This window comes from Carassius carassius, chromosome 45 (assembly GCF_963082965.1).
Source record: "Carassius carassius chromosome 45, fCarCar2.1, whole genome shotgun sequence".
Classification (NCBI taxonomy): domain Eukaryota; kingdom Metazoa; phylum Chordata; class Actinopteri; order Cypriniformes; family Cyprinidae; genus Carassius; species Carassius carassius.
Window position 1 is genome coordinate 13983410 of NC_081799.1, and position 16404 is coordinate 13999813.

A 16404-nucleotide genomic window follows, 5' to 3' on the forward strand; every position below is an offset into this window, starting at 1 on the left:
ATTGTGAATCGGGATCTTAAAACAAATAGTATTGCTGCATTATAATAAGCCACAAAACTGACAAAATTACATGTATGGCATTAAACCTTCTTAATGCACATTTTATTAATTGAATAACATAGTATATTTGACTGTCCCACATTACTCAAAACATGCTGTCCCACTTTTGAAACATCCTTTTCTAAAGTGAGACGACAAAGATTTCTTTAAATAGAAAATATTCTTAACACATTTTAAGAATATTATTGCAAAATTTGATGTATAAATTCATCACAAATATAATTTAAATTAAGTATATAATATATATAACAAATATAATTTATAATAAGTATGTGTCACATGTTCGTGATCTCAAAGAGTAAGTCCTCAAGAGTTCAGATCTGAGAGGCTAATGTCAAGAAAACCAATGACTCTCATGTGTGATGAAATTGCAGATAGCATTTCTTTCTGCAGGCACATCCCAAGCCCTTTTTTTTGGTTTCTCAACACTGTATTTCACAATGAGGGGAAATGAGGGGAAAAGAAGAGATAGCAGGGAAGAACATGATGGGAGAAGAATCAAGGGGACAAGATAATGACTGTTTAACTGCACAAGAGCTAATGAAGATTAATGACTACAGAGGCAAAGAGAGAAAGATATTCACTACACAGGACATACAATAAGACCCAGCAGAGCAGAATGGAAAAATAAAAGTGCTGAAATTCCAGCCTGGGCAACATGAGCCACTTAAATCACATCAGTCTTCCAAGACAAGCTAAAAATATCCTTTATGTCAACCTAAGGAGAAAAACACGTGGTGACATCTTGGACTACAAAGTCACAACCATTTAAATTAGTATCCTTGACATCAAGTGACAAATTGAGTTCAATTCATCACTAAGTACCAACCTGACGGTTAGAATGGGTGGAGACAAACTGATGGGGGCGTGGCTTAATTGATAAAAGCAACAACTGCATTTGTGCTAAAGGGGTTGGGCCAGGCTTGATCACATTCCTTGATTTGATTGCATGAGAGAACGATGTTACCATGGAGACTGCATCCAGTGAAGCAGAACCCAGATGGCAGAGTGCCTGCCCCCCCCCCCTCATCCCTCTCTTTTTCTCTCTTTCTCTTTCCCCAGCAGCCTAGAACAGATTCATACAGGAAGAGTACAGACCTGCAGGTCCCATATTGTAAATTGCATGTGACAGCAACACAAAGCCAGCACTCAGCACTGTGTGAGAGTGTGTATTTGTGTTCTATTAGTGGTATGAAGGCAGACCTCTTCAGGAAGCCTGAGGGTGGTAATGCCATCACATGAATGAATGAAGATGTATCCTATCGATCACAAGTGCAGTATGGAGTACCTCAAGGCTCAGTACTAGGGCCGCTACTCTTCACGCTTTATATGTTACCCTTGGGAGATATCATCAGGAAACATGGTGTTAGCTTTCACTGTTATGCTGATGATACTCAGCTCTATATTTCTTCGCAGCCCGGTGAAACACACCAATTTGAAAAACTAATGGATTGCATAGTCGATATAAAAAACTGGATGACGAGTAATTTCTTACTGCTAAATTCTGAAAAAACAGAGGTGTTAATTATAGGACCTAAAAACTCTGCTTGTAATAACCTAGAACACTGTCTAAGACTTGATGGTTGCTCTGTCAATTCTTCGTCATCAGTTAGGAACCTAGGTGTGCTACTTGATCGCAATCTTTCCTTAGAAAGCCACGTTTCTAGCATTTGTAAAACTGCATTTTTCCATCTCAAAAATATATCTAAATTACGGCCTATGCTCTCAATGTCAAATGCAGAAATGTTAATCCATGCATTTATGACCTCAAGGTTAGATTATTGTAATGCTTTATTGGGTGGTTGTTCTGCACGCTTAGTAAACAAACTACAGCTAGTCCAAAATGCAGCAGCAAGAGTTCTTACTAGAACCAGGAAGTATGACCATATTAGCCCGGTCCTGTCAACACTGCACTGGCTCCCTATCAAGCATCGCATAGATTTTAAAATATTGCTTATTACTTATAAAGCCCTGAATGGTTTAGCACCTCAGTATTTGAATGAGCTCCTTTTACATTATAATCCTCTACGTCCGCTACGTTCTCAAAACTCAGGCAATTTGATAATACCTAGAATATCAAAATCAACTGCAGGCGGCAGATCCTTTTCCTATTTGGCGCCCAAACTCTGGAATAACCTACCTAACATTGTTTGGGAGGCAGACACACTCTTGCAGTTTAAATCTAGATTAAAGACCCATCTCTTTAACCTGGCATACACATAACATACTAATATGCTTTTATTATCCAAATCCGTTAAAGGATTTTTAGGCTGCATTAATTAGGTAAACCGGAACCGGAAACACTTCCCATAACAACCTATGTACTTGCTACATCATTAGAAGAATGGCATCTACACTAATATTTGTCTGTTTCTCTCTTGTTCCGAGGTCACCGTGGCCACCAGATCCAGTCTGTGTCCAGATCAGAGGGTCACTGCAGTCACCCGGATCCAGTACGTATCCAGACCAGATGCTGGATCAGCACCTAGAAAGGACCTCCACATCCCTGAAAGACAGCGGAGACCAGGACAACTAGAGCCCCAGATACAGATCCCCTGTAAAGACCTTGTCTCAGAGGAGCACCAGGACAAGACCACAGGAAACAGATGATTCTTCTGCACAATCTGACTTTGCTGCAGCCTGGAATTGAACTACTGGTTTCGTCTGGTCAGAGGAGAACTGGCCCCCCAACTGAGCCTGGTTTCTCCCAAGGTTTTTTTCTCCATTCTGTCACCGATGGAGTTTCGGTTCCTTGCCGCTGTCGCCTCTGGCTTGCTTAGTTGGGGACACTTCATCTACAGCGATATCGTTGACTTGATTGCAAATAAATGCACAGACACTATTTAACTGAACAGAGATGACATAACTGAATCCAATGATGAACTGCCTTTAACTATCATTTTTGCATTATTGACACTGTTTTCCTAATGAATGTTGTTCAGTTGCTTTGACGCAATGTATTTGTTTAAAGCGCTATATAAATAAAGGTGACACATGTGATGCTGCAGATTCCCACGTTGTGGCCTGGAAAATAGACTCTCTAAAGAGCACTAAAGAAATACTCTGGGCAACACTGAAGTCTGCTCTTGTATATTATAGTATGCACACTTTTTTTCCCCCCATGCCAAGTAGGGTGTTTCATCAATCATAAGTGCTTTTGGCCCTCTGGACTCACTTTAAACTCACTATTTTGTCTTTTGTCCTACATACTTCTCAAAATGTTTATATTTATGAATGAATTAAATTTTTACCATATCTCAGTTGATATATTGTGTTTGGTGGCAGTCTGTGGTGGAAGTGTATATATTATTTATTATTATTTATTATAAAATGGTCTTTGTCTTGCTCAAGCCAGCTCCATAGCTTTCTAAATACAAATAATTATAATAACAATTTCACAGTTATTGCATACTTGAATACTCAGGTATGACACAAAATCAAAATATTCTGCTCATACATAATATTTATCTAGATTTTTCTTCATTTTAACACATCTTAAATTTCAGTTCAAGCTCTTCCATTACACTGTTGTCTCAAGGTTATCCAAGTATACCAACTTTCAGAGAAACTGGAAATTGTTTGTGGAAATGACACAAGTAATATGAAAACTATTTGTTATTTCTCAATCATTAGATTATCATTTTTTTAAATTAAATAATATTTTATGATGGATTTTCATGGTTTAAAATTGTGTTTAATAAAGTATTAAGATCTGAAATTAGGCACAGTAGGTAACACAAAATATAAGTAAGAATAATTTAAATGTAGAATAAATAATTGAAGAAGGCATAATAAAATGTTTTCAAGTTTTATAAAAAATATTTTATATATATTAACAATATTTGTGCACCACATTTGTGCATTCTAAAACCTTTTCTTTTCATTTTTTCTCATCAAGAATCTCATCTAAAGTAATGGTTCTTAACCAGAGGACCGGGGCCCCATTATGGGTCCTCAGCTAAAACTCCAGGGGGCCCCAATAAGCCTTAAAATCATTTAGTTTAGCTATATTTACATAATCTTCATTAAAATGCTAAAATAAGACACTAAAAATAAACATGTATAACATTAACCACTTCAGCTGTTATTTTGATTTTTTGAGAATTAGGCATATGCAATATTGGACCCACCGGTGGGTCCCCAGAGTTGATGTGGTTAAAATGACATCATATTTTGAGTTTATTTCAAAATAAGGAACAGAGGTATATATCAGCTTAGATATGAAGGCATTTGAATACTGTCCTGTACGTTGGAGTAAAAAAAGGTTCAGACCCACTGATGTAAATCTTAGATAACAAACCGCTTGCATGTCTGATGTCTGTGATATGCAAGACAGCTAAAGATATGCATCAGCATTTATCGGGGTCTTTTATTATATTCAGTTTCCTCATATATGCAAACAGGGAATTCCAGTGCTTAATTACTTAATAACTGACTGGTATGACTGAACTTTAATAATCACTAGAGTTAAATAGATGTTTAACTCCCAGCTGCCACTGTCTGCACTAATGAGTGCACTGAATTGAGAATAAACCACAGGGATTAAAAAACATTTTACAGCTCAGTCTTAATCAACTAAGGGACAAAGTTCACCTACAACAGTCCTTGTAGCACTTTACTTGCTCAGCAACATGTGTTAGTAGAGTATAACACTAAGCAAGTAATTATTTCTCAATATCTCTTTCAAATCCTACACACCCATTCATTGTGATGCTTAACATTGAATGATATTTAATGAGAGTTATTTGGTCACCATTGTTTGTATGTCTCTGTTTTTAACTGTGTGAGAGTAATATCCAGCATTACTCATGACTCATGTAATAATCAGTGAATGACTTCACAGGGTCACATCCATTTTCACACTTTTCCGGCAAGCATGGACCCGGAAAGGACTGTGAATGCCCAGCATTGTCCTGCTATCAGTTGAAACCTCACTCAGCTTCCTCCCATGCATGTCTATTGGACCATGAATTCATGCTGAGCCACAAACAGAAGTCATTGTGATAATCACAATTCAAAATGCAACATTTTATCCACTAGAGGATTCATTTCAAACAGAAACCAACATAATGGAATTAATCAACTTACCACAACATTTTGCTGCTTCCAGTGATCAAGCTGAATTAAAGTTGGGCATGATTTCAATTGATCTATAAAGAAAGACAAAACATAGGCCAATTAAAGTTAATAAATAAATCTTAAGACAGGACACGACAACACACTAGGCTTTAAAAGTGAGTGGTTTACAGGCAGTTCCATGAGTATAAATAGTTACATAGCGATAGGAGTTAACTTTTTGTTATTTACATTTTTTATTGTAGATGAAAAAGTTCTCACATAATAATAATAAAAATAAAAAAGTCCATTATATGTTCGACGTTGACGTCGCTGTTTCCCGCACACAGTCAAAATCATTTACAAAAATATCGCGACATCTCCTGGTCACTTTAGATACCACAAATAATTACTTGGTGTGGAAAAAGCCTAACAACTGAGCACACTAAAACAACACACAAACGTAAACTAGAAATTATGTACAATTAATTATCAACCCAAATGCAATTCACTTTTATTCATTGTATAACGCGTTCCACAGCTTTACTTGCTTACATTTAGAGACTTTTATATGATGCCATGTCAAAATGATGTTTATATTCCGTCACAATATCAATATATTTAAATATTAAAATAATTTTAAATAAGCACACACACTGCTGGCTGGACCTCACAATGCAGAGTCATGTTTTCGGGACAAGTCACTTGACTAACAAACTCAAATGTTGTTGAGTAAAATCTTAAATGTAAAGTATAATCTAGTGTAAATGATTGCAGTAGTCAGGCAAGATGCAAACTTTTCTCTCCTTTTTTAATCTTAAATTAAAGAATTGCCAAATAGTGTACTTACTTCAGATGGCTCAGAAATATCACAGGTTTGTAGTGTTCAGGCTGCAGTTTAGTCAAAGAGAGTTCTGAGTCCCGAATGAAGTGAGCCTTTCCTCATTTCTCTAAAGCTCGGGTTTCTTCCTTGTTTTTTTCCCCTGTCCTTTCTCTCTCTTTCTCACACACATGCACGCAGGGGCGCCGGACTGGGGGTAAAACCAGTACTGATTACCAGGGCCCCAAAGGAAGAGAGGGCCCTTGAAAAGTCTGGAATATATATTTTCAAGGGGTGGGGGGCCCATTAGGACTGCCTATGCATAGGGATCTTGTGCAGCGCCCCTGCATGCACGCACACTAAGCATGCCTTTTTCACATTTAAGATGCATTATTTTGTGACATAAAAACACATTGCAAAGACAATCATCATCCCATTAGCGGTCTTGAATGGTGGGGAACACTAATGGAACAAACGAAAATAGGATTCGATTATATTTACTGTACTTATGGAAATAAGTTTTTAAACAGTCTAAAAATATATGCTACATCAACAGAACTTGGTAAAAGTTAAAGGAACAAAATCTGCATTCATTGTGACAGTTCTGAGGACTGTGTGAAAGAAGAGTCTGTGCTCTTCAGCTTTTTCCAGGGGGGTATTATTTCACTGAAACACCAGCCAAGTGAGATCATGTACTGTAAACATACACCATCACCTAGACAACATGGCAAATTTTCCTCATTTCTACTTTTATCTTGATGAACAACGGCAGAGAAAGAGTCTATTACGTTCAGACTGCAGCCGAAATAATGTTGTAAAAGTGAAAGACACACACACACACAATATACAGATGCATGACTGAATAGTGACATCAGCACCATTCTGTACAGGCAGCCATATAATCTTTAGTTTGAACAGACCAGCAGTCCCTCATGCTACAGTGCTTTCTCTGTCATTGCTAACCAAATAGTGTTGCAGTCCAGATACTTTTTGTCTTAATTTTGAACATTGTATCGATTGTTTTAGCATTTAACACTCACAAACCTCTTTCTGTGACACTTTTAGCTTGGAAAGAGCATTTTTACTACAACCCGAATTCCGGAAAAGTTGGGACGTTTTTTAAATTTTAATAAAATGAAAACTAAAGGAATTTCAAATCACATGAGCCAATATTTTATTCACAATAGAACATAGATAACGTAGCAAATGTTTAAACTGAGAAATTTTACACTTTTATCCACTTAATTAGCTCATTTAAAATTTAATGCCTGCTACAGGTCTCAAAAAAGTTGGCACGGGGGCAACAAATGGCTAAAAAAGCAAGCAGTTTTGAAAAGATTCAGCTGGGAGAACATCTAGTGATTAATTAAGTTAATTGATATCAGGTCTGTAACATGATTAGCTATAAAAGCTTTGTCTTAGAGAAGCAGAGTCTCTCAGAAGTAAAGATGGGCAGAGGCTCTCCAATCTGTGAAAGACTGTAAAAAAATTGTGGAAAACTTTAAAAACAATGTTCCTCAACGTCAAATTGCAAAGGCTTTGCAAATCTCATCATCTACAGTGCATAACATCATCAAAAGATTCAGAGAAACTGGAGAAATCTCTGTGCGTAAGGGACAAGGCCGGAGACCTTTATTGGATGCCCGTTGTCTTCGGGCTCTCAGACGACACTGCATCACTCATCGGCATGATTGTGTCAATGACATTACTAAATGGGCCCAGGAATACTTTCAGAAACCACTGTCGGTAAACACAATCCGCCGTGCCATCAGCAGATGCCAACTAAAGCTCTATCATGCAAAAAGGAAGCCATATGTGAACATGGTCCAGAAGCGCCGTCGTGTCCTGTGGGCCAAGGCTCATTTAAAATGGACTATTTCAAAGTGGAATAGTGTTTTATGGTCAGACGAGTCCAAATTTGACATTCTTGTTGGAAATCACGGACGCCGTGTCCTCCGGGCCAAAGAGGAGGGAGACTTCCAGCATGTTATCAGCGTTCAGTTCAAAAGCCAGCATCTCTGATGGTATGGGGGTGCATAAGTGCATACGGTATGGGCAGCTTGCATGTTTTGGAAGGCTCTGTGAATGCTGAAAGGTATATAAAGGTTTTAGAGCAACATATGCTTCCCTCCAAACAACGTCTATTTCAGGGAAGGCCTTGTTTATTTCAGCAGGAAAATGCAAAACCACATACTGCAGCTATAACAACAGCATGGCTTCGTCGTAGAAGAGTCCGGGTGCTAACCTGGCCTGCCTGCAGTCCAGATCTTTCACCTATAGAGAACATTTGGCGCATCATTAAACTAAAAATACGTCAAAGACGACCACGAACTCTTCAGCAGCTGGAAATCTATATAAGGCAAGAATGGGACCAAATTCCAACAGCAAAACTCCAGCAACTCATAGCCTCAATGCCCAGACGTCTTCAAACTGTTTTGAAAAGAAAAGGAGATGCTACACCTTGGTAAACATGCCCCGTCCCAACTATTTTGAGACCTGTAGCAGAAATCAAAATTGAAATGAGCTCATTTTGTGCATAAAATTGTAAACTTTCTCAGTTTAAACATTTGCTATGTTATCTATGTTCTATTGTGAATAAAATATTGGCTCATGTGATTTGAAAGTCTTTTAGTTTTCATTTTATTAAAAGTTAAAAAACGTCCCAACTTTTCCGGAATTCGGGTTGTACATTTCTTGATTTAAAGCTCTTCATTGTCCAGCACAATATTCAAAAAGATGTCTGCTAATAATTCTGATAATGCTGCTTGTTAACAATTAACTTTTATTATCTGCAAAAGAACCATGATTAATTCCAAAAGACTCATGTGTTCTTCAAAAAGTTATTGAAGGAAAAAAATGATGATTTCAAATTAGATTTTGATTTGCAATTTTTTTTAATATAACGTTACATAATTTAATACTTCCTTGGAAGTTGGCTGAGGCCCTCTTGTCGAGAACAAGCTGCTTTAATAAGCACTCTTTTGTTGAAAAACACCCCATCATTGGCTTTAGAACACAACAATGCCTTAAATGTGGCTTCAGTGTCTAATTTCTTGGGGCCAATATTGTATTTCTAGACATGGATAAAAAGACATGCATAACACATGCTTACAAAGGTGGGATCCACACTTTATTACATAAAAATATGAAAGACTTTAAAAGACAAAGAACAATAAAAATATTTCAGTCCCTGAAATTCAGTGTTAACCAATTAAAGCAGCTTGTTATAAATAACAACGCTGAACTAAAAACTTATAAAATATTAAGTCGTTAGCATCAGCAAGCATTATCATAATATATTTACATAAGAACACAAAAGATATCAAGAGTGTTGCAAGACAAGTTTCCATTTGTCTACATTCATCATATCCTTTATGGAAAAGTAAAATCCTTTTAGGACAAGCCATGCCATCTTAACCAACAGTTCCTGCCCTTTTCCTTTCCCCGAAGCGTCGGAAGAAAGATACAAGTCCTGAGCTTTCCGGTCTCTTCTCTGGAGGAAGCTCCTGTCCAGTGCGCCTCTGAAAGATCTGTCCCAGTCTGAAGTTAGGTGCCGACTCTTTTTCATCACTAAGTGATGAAGACCTTATAACTGTTCCCTGTGATGGCGTTCGCTTTGAGGGACAGTCTGGTAATGAGGATGAAGTCCCCACTCCTGCATAATGGGAGAACGAGGGCTTGTCGCGTACAGGAGTGTCAGGTAATGCCCAAACTCCATCATCAAGGATGTCCACCCTGGAGAAGGAGTAGGAGTGTCTGCGGTGGGGCGTGTTACGGGGAGAGACACGAGGGCTGAGGATGGTCCACGGTGACCCTAGACCTCCCAGTCCACTCTGCAAGGACATATCTACCTCTTTTATATCCCTCTGTCGAGGAGTGGAGGTGTACAAGGCATGGCCTCGGGAGCGATCAGGTGTAGCGGTTGCGTTCAGGCTGCCAACGCCACAATCCTGAAAGCGGAGGATCTTGCCGGAGAGCTCAGGCATTTTATCTGCTTCTTCGATTTTCTCGTCTCTTGTTTCTCCTTTATCCATGTCTCCAATCTCCTCCATTGCTCCATCCTTGATTTTCTCGTTGTCCTCCTCCTCTCTTGTTTCTCCTTTATCCATGTCTCCAATCTCCTCCATTGCTCCATCCTTGATTTTCTCGTTGTCCTCGTCCTCTCTTGTTTCTCCTTTATCCATGTCTCCAATCTCCTCAACTTCTTTATTCATTGCTCCATCTTCAATCTCATGTTTAGCTGAGGTGTTGCTACAGGTGTTGACCTCTTTAAGGTCATTGCTTTCAGGAATCAGTTCATCGTCAATGCACTGGCCTCTTTTGGAAGCGGCTCTTGCCCGCTGAACATCATTAACGGTACAGGGCAGAAGCTCCCCTTTCTGGCATATGTAATCTGGTTCTTCCACCGTTGAGATCTTAAAGTTCTCCTCGTTGGTTTCCACAGGGCTGCCCAGATCCCCCCTGCCCTCACGCTCCTCAACCTGAGGGCGGATGTTCTTGATGGGGCTGTCTGTGACAGGTATGACCCCAACGGGCCTCCTGCGAGAAAGACGTTGGCTGAGAAAGCTGGTCAGGACAGATTCCAGAGTGGAGCCTCCATCGGTCATATCCTGATTGGAGCATGTACCGATGGATCGGCGCTTAGCCGTTCTGGTCAGCTTTTCTCTTTCTTTCTGCTGCAGCTTGCGAGTCTCAGCTGCTTCACGCTCACGGTTTTCCTGTAGACATCGGAGAGAGTGTGGGTGACATGACATAATGATTTTTTATGTTTGTTTTCAATTGCATATAGAAATGGAGCCCTTTAACCAAGGAGATCTATATCCATTCCACTTCTGTTTGTCAAATGTCTGTAAAACTTGTTCCGTTTATATCGCACTTGTTGAATCTTATGTTAATACAAATATTTACACATGTATTATTTACTTTATTTGCTCTCAAAGATTTGCCAGCAAATGTACTTTGCATCAAACATTAAATGCTGATCACAAAAAAATTTCCATCACAACTGAACTGTTTTGTCCTGTCAGGTTTTATTTTTAATTTTTAAAAGCTTGTTTATACACTTATTTTTATTTTTCATCTTTTTTACCAACAGGTCGACTGTGTCAGTGAAAAGCAATGCATGTGAATAAAACCATGAGAAAATCAGGTTAAATGTGCGGTGCAATTGATTTAACTTCATCCTAGGCCATCACATCTACATTTTTGATATCTAAAGTATTTGAACTGTAACACCACACAATGAATTTTCCATTAGAAGGCATGAAATTTTACCTGTGTAGCTCTCTCAAACCTCTCACAGAAGGAATGAAAGATAGAGCAACACTCCTCTAGTTTAAAGGTGGCTGGGTCTTCACAGAAGTACTCCGCCACAGAGGTACTGATGCTGTCCAGTTCCTGAAGAGAGGCCTCCACATCCGCAAGCCGAATGTCTGCCATCTGTACAGAAGCAGACATATTTTACTCTCTGAATACTGGTGATCTAAGACCTTTCAAAAGAAGCCACCTGACATTACACTGGAATTTCAATGTAGGTTACATGAAAAGCCCAAATTATTCTTACACGAAGAAATGCTTCCATCTGGTGCAGTAGATCAGGCTGTTTACTGGCATCCATCTTCGCTTCCCTAATTTTCTCCAACTCCTTTTGAAAGTCCACCTCCACCTCCTGCTTTTGGATCCTACATGTATGTTGAATTTATAAATAAAAGTTGAATTTTACTCTTAAATGCACCACCTAAACAATGCAAAACATGTCTTTTTAAAGACCTTGCAGCAATCCCAATGTGTTGAAGCTGTTCAGCGAAATGCAGCAAAACTTCATCAGTTTGTTGGGCTTGCTATAATAAATAGAAAATAATAAAACAGTCGCAGTGTCAAAAATCATATAGTGACATATTCATGACTCAACATCTAATAATTAAAACTCATAAAAGAGCGATCTTCATTTACCATGGACACATAGTGCATTAGGTTCATGCCAGGTTTATTTGCTTTAGTGTCCACGAGTTTGAGCAATGATGTCATCCTGAAGCCAATAGCACTACCTGCGTAGCCACCCTGAACAAGATACAGCCAGAGTCATTTATTTGCTCCAGCGCTAGTTCACACTGAGAAACAGTGTATTAATAACAAACAAAACAGACATTGTGACACTCACAGCATTCATGTAGTTACCAGCCTTCAGCACCAGTCTGATGATTGAATGTAGGTCATCACATGCCAGCAACTCTGGTAGGCAAAGAAAAGTTTGTGTTAAGTATGATTTTTTTTATTTATTTTTAAGAAATTAACACTTATTTAGTGAAAATATTACATACAATGACAGTAAATGCATTGATAAATTTGATTAACAAATAATCCTCAAAAAGTACCAAGGTTCCCACAAAAATATTGTGCAGATTAACTGTCTTGAACACTGATAATGCAGCAAATCATCCTGCTAGAATGATTTTTGAAAGATCATGTGACACTGAAGACCGGAGTAATGACTGAATAAGATTGTTTTTATTACATTTTTAATCAAAGAAAAAAATGCCTTGGTGTGCATAAGAACTTAAAAAAAAAAAACTACAGAAAAAAAAAAAAAAAAGATCATACTGACTAAACTTTTGAACAGCAGTGTATATGTTAAAAAATTTTATAATTTTTTTTAAACATTTGACAGATTACATAGCACCATATATAAAGTCTGAGATCACACAGAAAATGTATTAGTTCATTTCTAATTACATTTTAAAACAAAGAAACATGGTTATAAAAAGAAATATTACAGACTTTGCACAATTTGTAGGTGACGAAATCAAATAAGAAAATAAGTAAAAACTCCTTAGTATAAATTTTTATACAAAAAGATGAAAAGTACCATTAGCAGCGGTTGTCATGACAGCAATGGAGTGTTTGACCTCCTCAATAAAGGGAAAAAACTCCTCTCTGAGGAGCAAGCTCTTTATCCTCACTTTATACCTGGAAACAAATAAAACACAGAATTATCAGCAGCTTTTTAGCTAAAGTATATTTCAACCAGCTGTTTAACATTTCAATGTGAGAAAATTCTGTGGAGCACATTTATACAAAACAGCACTGAAACTGGACCATCAAATGCTTTGACATGACAAGAAAACGCACCCTGGCACTTGAACCAGCATCACCATGAAATGATCAGCCTCGTTTAGATGAGATACATCTCCATTAAATGATATCAGCTTCTTTGTCTAGAACATGTCAATACAACAGCTGCATTAAAAAGCTGATCACATTGCTGAGCAATAGCACAGCACATTGAGGTCATAAAGAGGAAACTGGTTTACCTCCATGTCATCAGGCAACAGCTTGCTAAGCTCCCTGAGTTTCCCAGAAGCAAAGCACAGGTTACCGTTCCTGACGGCCTCCACAATGTCCTTCGCTGGCCTGCACAGTGCATCGAAAACAGATGAGAGACGGATGTTTTTAAATGGCCTACTTGAGTTACTTTGTGTACTCTTAAAAGCTTGCTACACATATTACTTATAATGGACATAATTCAGTGTAATTTTCTTAGAGATGCTCAAAACAATTCAGATTTTTAGCTACGTTTTCAAGTCATTACCAACATTTACAGAAACGTACAGCCTCAAGCAATAAGGGCGAGGAAAAAAAACTACTTGAAGTAGAAAACAGGTGATCATTTTATAAGAAAGTGCATACTGATGAAAACTGTCAATTTGATCCTATACTTTACCTTTTAAATTGTTTTAGCAAAATACCAATATTCATACTTTTCTTAGAGTTGAGAATTGATACCTAAAAAAGACAGATATAGTGTCAGTTTTTCATAAGCTGGGAAAGTCTACCGAAATAGCATATATTATATAACATTCAGTGACAGCAACTAAAAATTAATTCTAGGAAGCATGAAGTAAAACACTTCAACATGACATAGCATAAAAACAGTTAATATATTGTTTTTCCCTTTTGATATTTGAGGTCTCAAAAACACATTTCTGCACATGCAAAATAATAATAGTAATTCTGAAAATTAAGCTCTCGTTCATTATATATTTAAAAAAAAATTAAGGTGAAATGTTAGTGAGTTCATTTCATATATGTTAAATACCTGCAATTCTCCGAAGTAATATAAATGTCTTAATTAAGGACATTTCAAATGTTTCATCAAGACCTTTGATCATTTTTCATAGTTCATACTTCAATATAAAGTATGTTTTTTAAACCAATGGCCTTGGGGACAAGAGGGTTAATCAAGAATGAAAACACTTTGATGGGGCTCAGAAGACAGTATGTCCAATACTAAAGCTTTATCAGAGCATCAATACTGGAGTTATAGATACTTACGTTCTCAGATTCTGTAGTGATTTGCGAAAGGTCCCACACACTTTTTCTGACTGTCCCACCCTTACGGACCAAACCGTGGTGCTCGTTGTGACTAAAAAGCTCCTCCATTCGCTTAGTGTCCAGCTCAAAGTTCTTGAGGTTGCGTTGGGCTGTCCACACGTTGCGCTTGCCCAACACGCTGTGCCTGGGGATGGCATCCCAGTTGAAGTTGCGCATTTTGGAGCGCTGCTGGACAGTCCGGGTGAAGGGGTCCCCCATAGGTGAAGGAGGTGGGGGTGGGAGTGGCGGTGGCGGAGGGGGAAGGGGAGGAGGTGGAGGGCCTATGGGAGGGGGCTGTGCAATACGTATGCAGGGTAAGGTCTCATTTTGAAAGCATCTAGAGGGGTCAGGAGGCAGAGGAGGTAGAAGTGCCATGGTTACAACTGGAGCTCCATCCATTGGAGGACACAAATCTGGAGGGATCTGATAGAAATATCAGGTACACATAAAAATACAAAACAGTGAGAGGCAAATGATGTGCCATACTAACCCAGAATTCTAAATGTACATCACACAAAAATTTACTTTAGGCATCCAAGATTTCTACCATCAATAACATACTTCTACAACATAAGAATTTCCAATGATAACACTTACACTGGAAGAGCAAGTTGCTTATTTAAAAAAGGTAGCTGTGTGAGCAAACCACAAAGACAGATAATACTTTACAAGACCAATTTGCACAGGAACTTCAACAGGCAGCCAAACACACCTTTTAATTACGATTATCAAGCATAAAGACAACTTTGCATATCACATGTACTTTGCTCTCTCTACTTTTAAACGCTATCGGCTGCTTAATTTTATTTCAACATTTAAAGTAATGCTTTTGTCTTAGCTATCACTACATATAGCCTGCAAATTGTGTCATTTTGTTAATTTACATATAAATATTTATGGAATTTCTTGTGTATATATATATATATATATATATATATATATATATATATATATATATATATATGTATGTATATTTTAATAAAATCATTATTTTGCATAAAAATACACTACGAAAGGATTTTATTAACAGCAATTCCACGTGTTTACAAAAGAGGCCGATCAAACAAATACAGTGATAGACATCACTACATCATTATTTCTTTTTAAACAAATTAGTTAACTCCGAAATTGTGTAAAATTATGGTGAAAATATTTTGACAAGGCAGTTAGCCAGTAAAACAGTCAAACATCACCGATAATCGTAAAATTATGAGAAAAGCAACAGAAAGTGACAGAAAATGTAAGAACTTTCTGGATGTACGTACCGGTAAGTAAATAATATCAGGTTAGTGCTGATGATATATTAATCAACTGACATCCATTGCTGAAGAAAGTCAACAGACACTCCGCATGTCAAACGCCATCGATTTGGCAGCACGAGCACTTTAATGGATTAGCGTGGCCACACCCCCACACGCGTGCAACTCTCACCTTTGCATCTTGTTATTCAGAAAGAACATTCTAACAGTTTCATAATTTAAGAAAAAAATAAATAAACTACTGCACGCTGGGTTAAAAACAGGTCGCGCAAATACAGTTTGAATTGCAACGGTCGTCGTTGTTGATAGAAGCCGCAGATTTATTACTGTCAAAGGTAAATCTCGCCGTTTGGCAGTGTAGCTATAAAACGGTATTTATTTTAAATATATATATATATATATTGCCCTCTATCGGCTTTATTCATCAAGCTATAACATATACAAAATACGAATTTAATTGAATCCAGGCGGGTTTCTGTTTTTTATTGTGTCGGGAGAAGGTTCTTTCTCCTCAGAAACTAATTTAAAGTTAAATGTTTTTGTTAGAAATCATTCTGTATTTGAGGGAAAATATTCTTTATCTATTCAGTCAATGTTACATTTACATTTCACATCAATTGTGTGAAGGTTAACAATGTGTTTTATTAGCTTTCATTTATTTTCTAGTGGTGTAAATATTTATTTAGATTAATGGAGCACATGCCCTAAAACTGAAGAGACATCTTTATTCATAATCAACATTTCCCTCTAGTGGTCAGCATTAATTCTGCATGGCCTGACTTTAGTTCATATGGTTGGAATTTGTTAAATTTGAAAGACAAACAGGACATCAGCAAAGTA

General features: G+C 37.6%; 2 protein-coding genes across 2 annotated transcripts in view; both read right to left on the reverse strand.

Annotated features, from left to right (window-relative positions):
* LOC132127173 (tripartite motif-containing protein 3-like) overlaps nt 1–6034 on the reverse strand; it is a 30025-nt gene extending 23991 nt beyond the window's left edge. Inside the window, exons 1-2 of the mRNA XM_059538858.1 lie at nt 5966–6034; nt 5149–5210 (exon numbers count right to left, since the gene is read on the reverse strand). The gene's annotated coding sequence lies outside the window, so the exon portion shown is untranslated. The remainder of the gene's footprint in view (nt 1–5148; nt 5211–5965) is intronic.
* Nucleotides 6035–9043: 3009 nt separating this feature from the next.
* fhdc3 (FH2 domain containing 3) lies at nt 9044–15709 on the reverse strand. The gene is made up of 12 exons (XM_059539449.1): nt 15571–15709; nt 14267–14728; nt 13656–13717; nt 13246–13345; nt 13064–13149; nt 12801–12901; nt 12096–12166; nt 11888–11995; nt 11705–11775; nt 11499–11616; nt 11210–11374; nt 9044–10653 (listed from the first exon to the last, which is right to left on the reverse strand). The coding sequence occupies exons 2-12, from the start codon at nt 14702–14704 to the stop codon at nt 9349–9351; spliced, it is 2625 nt and encodes an 874-aa protein (XP_059395432.1). The 5' UTR covers nt 14705–14728; nt 15571–15709; the 3' UTR covers nt 9044–9348.
* Nucleotides 15710–16404: the final 695 nt, after the last annotated feature.

Bases quoted from the DNA above. Each gene is read 5' to 3' on its own strand.
- fhdc3 (XM_059539449.1), bottom strand. From the start codon at position 14,704: ATGGATGGAGCTCCAGTTGTAACCATGGCACTTCTACCTCCTCTGCCT. The intron at 11,617-11,704 runs GTCTTTAAAAAG...ACATACATGTAG, and splicing joins CACATTGGGATTGCTGCAAG to GATCCAAAAGCAGGAGGTGG. The intron at 10,654-11,209 runs GTAAAATTTCAT...CGATGTCTACAG, and splicing joins GGTTTGAGAGAGCTACACAG to GAAAACCGTGAGCGTGAAGC.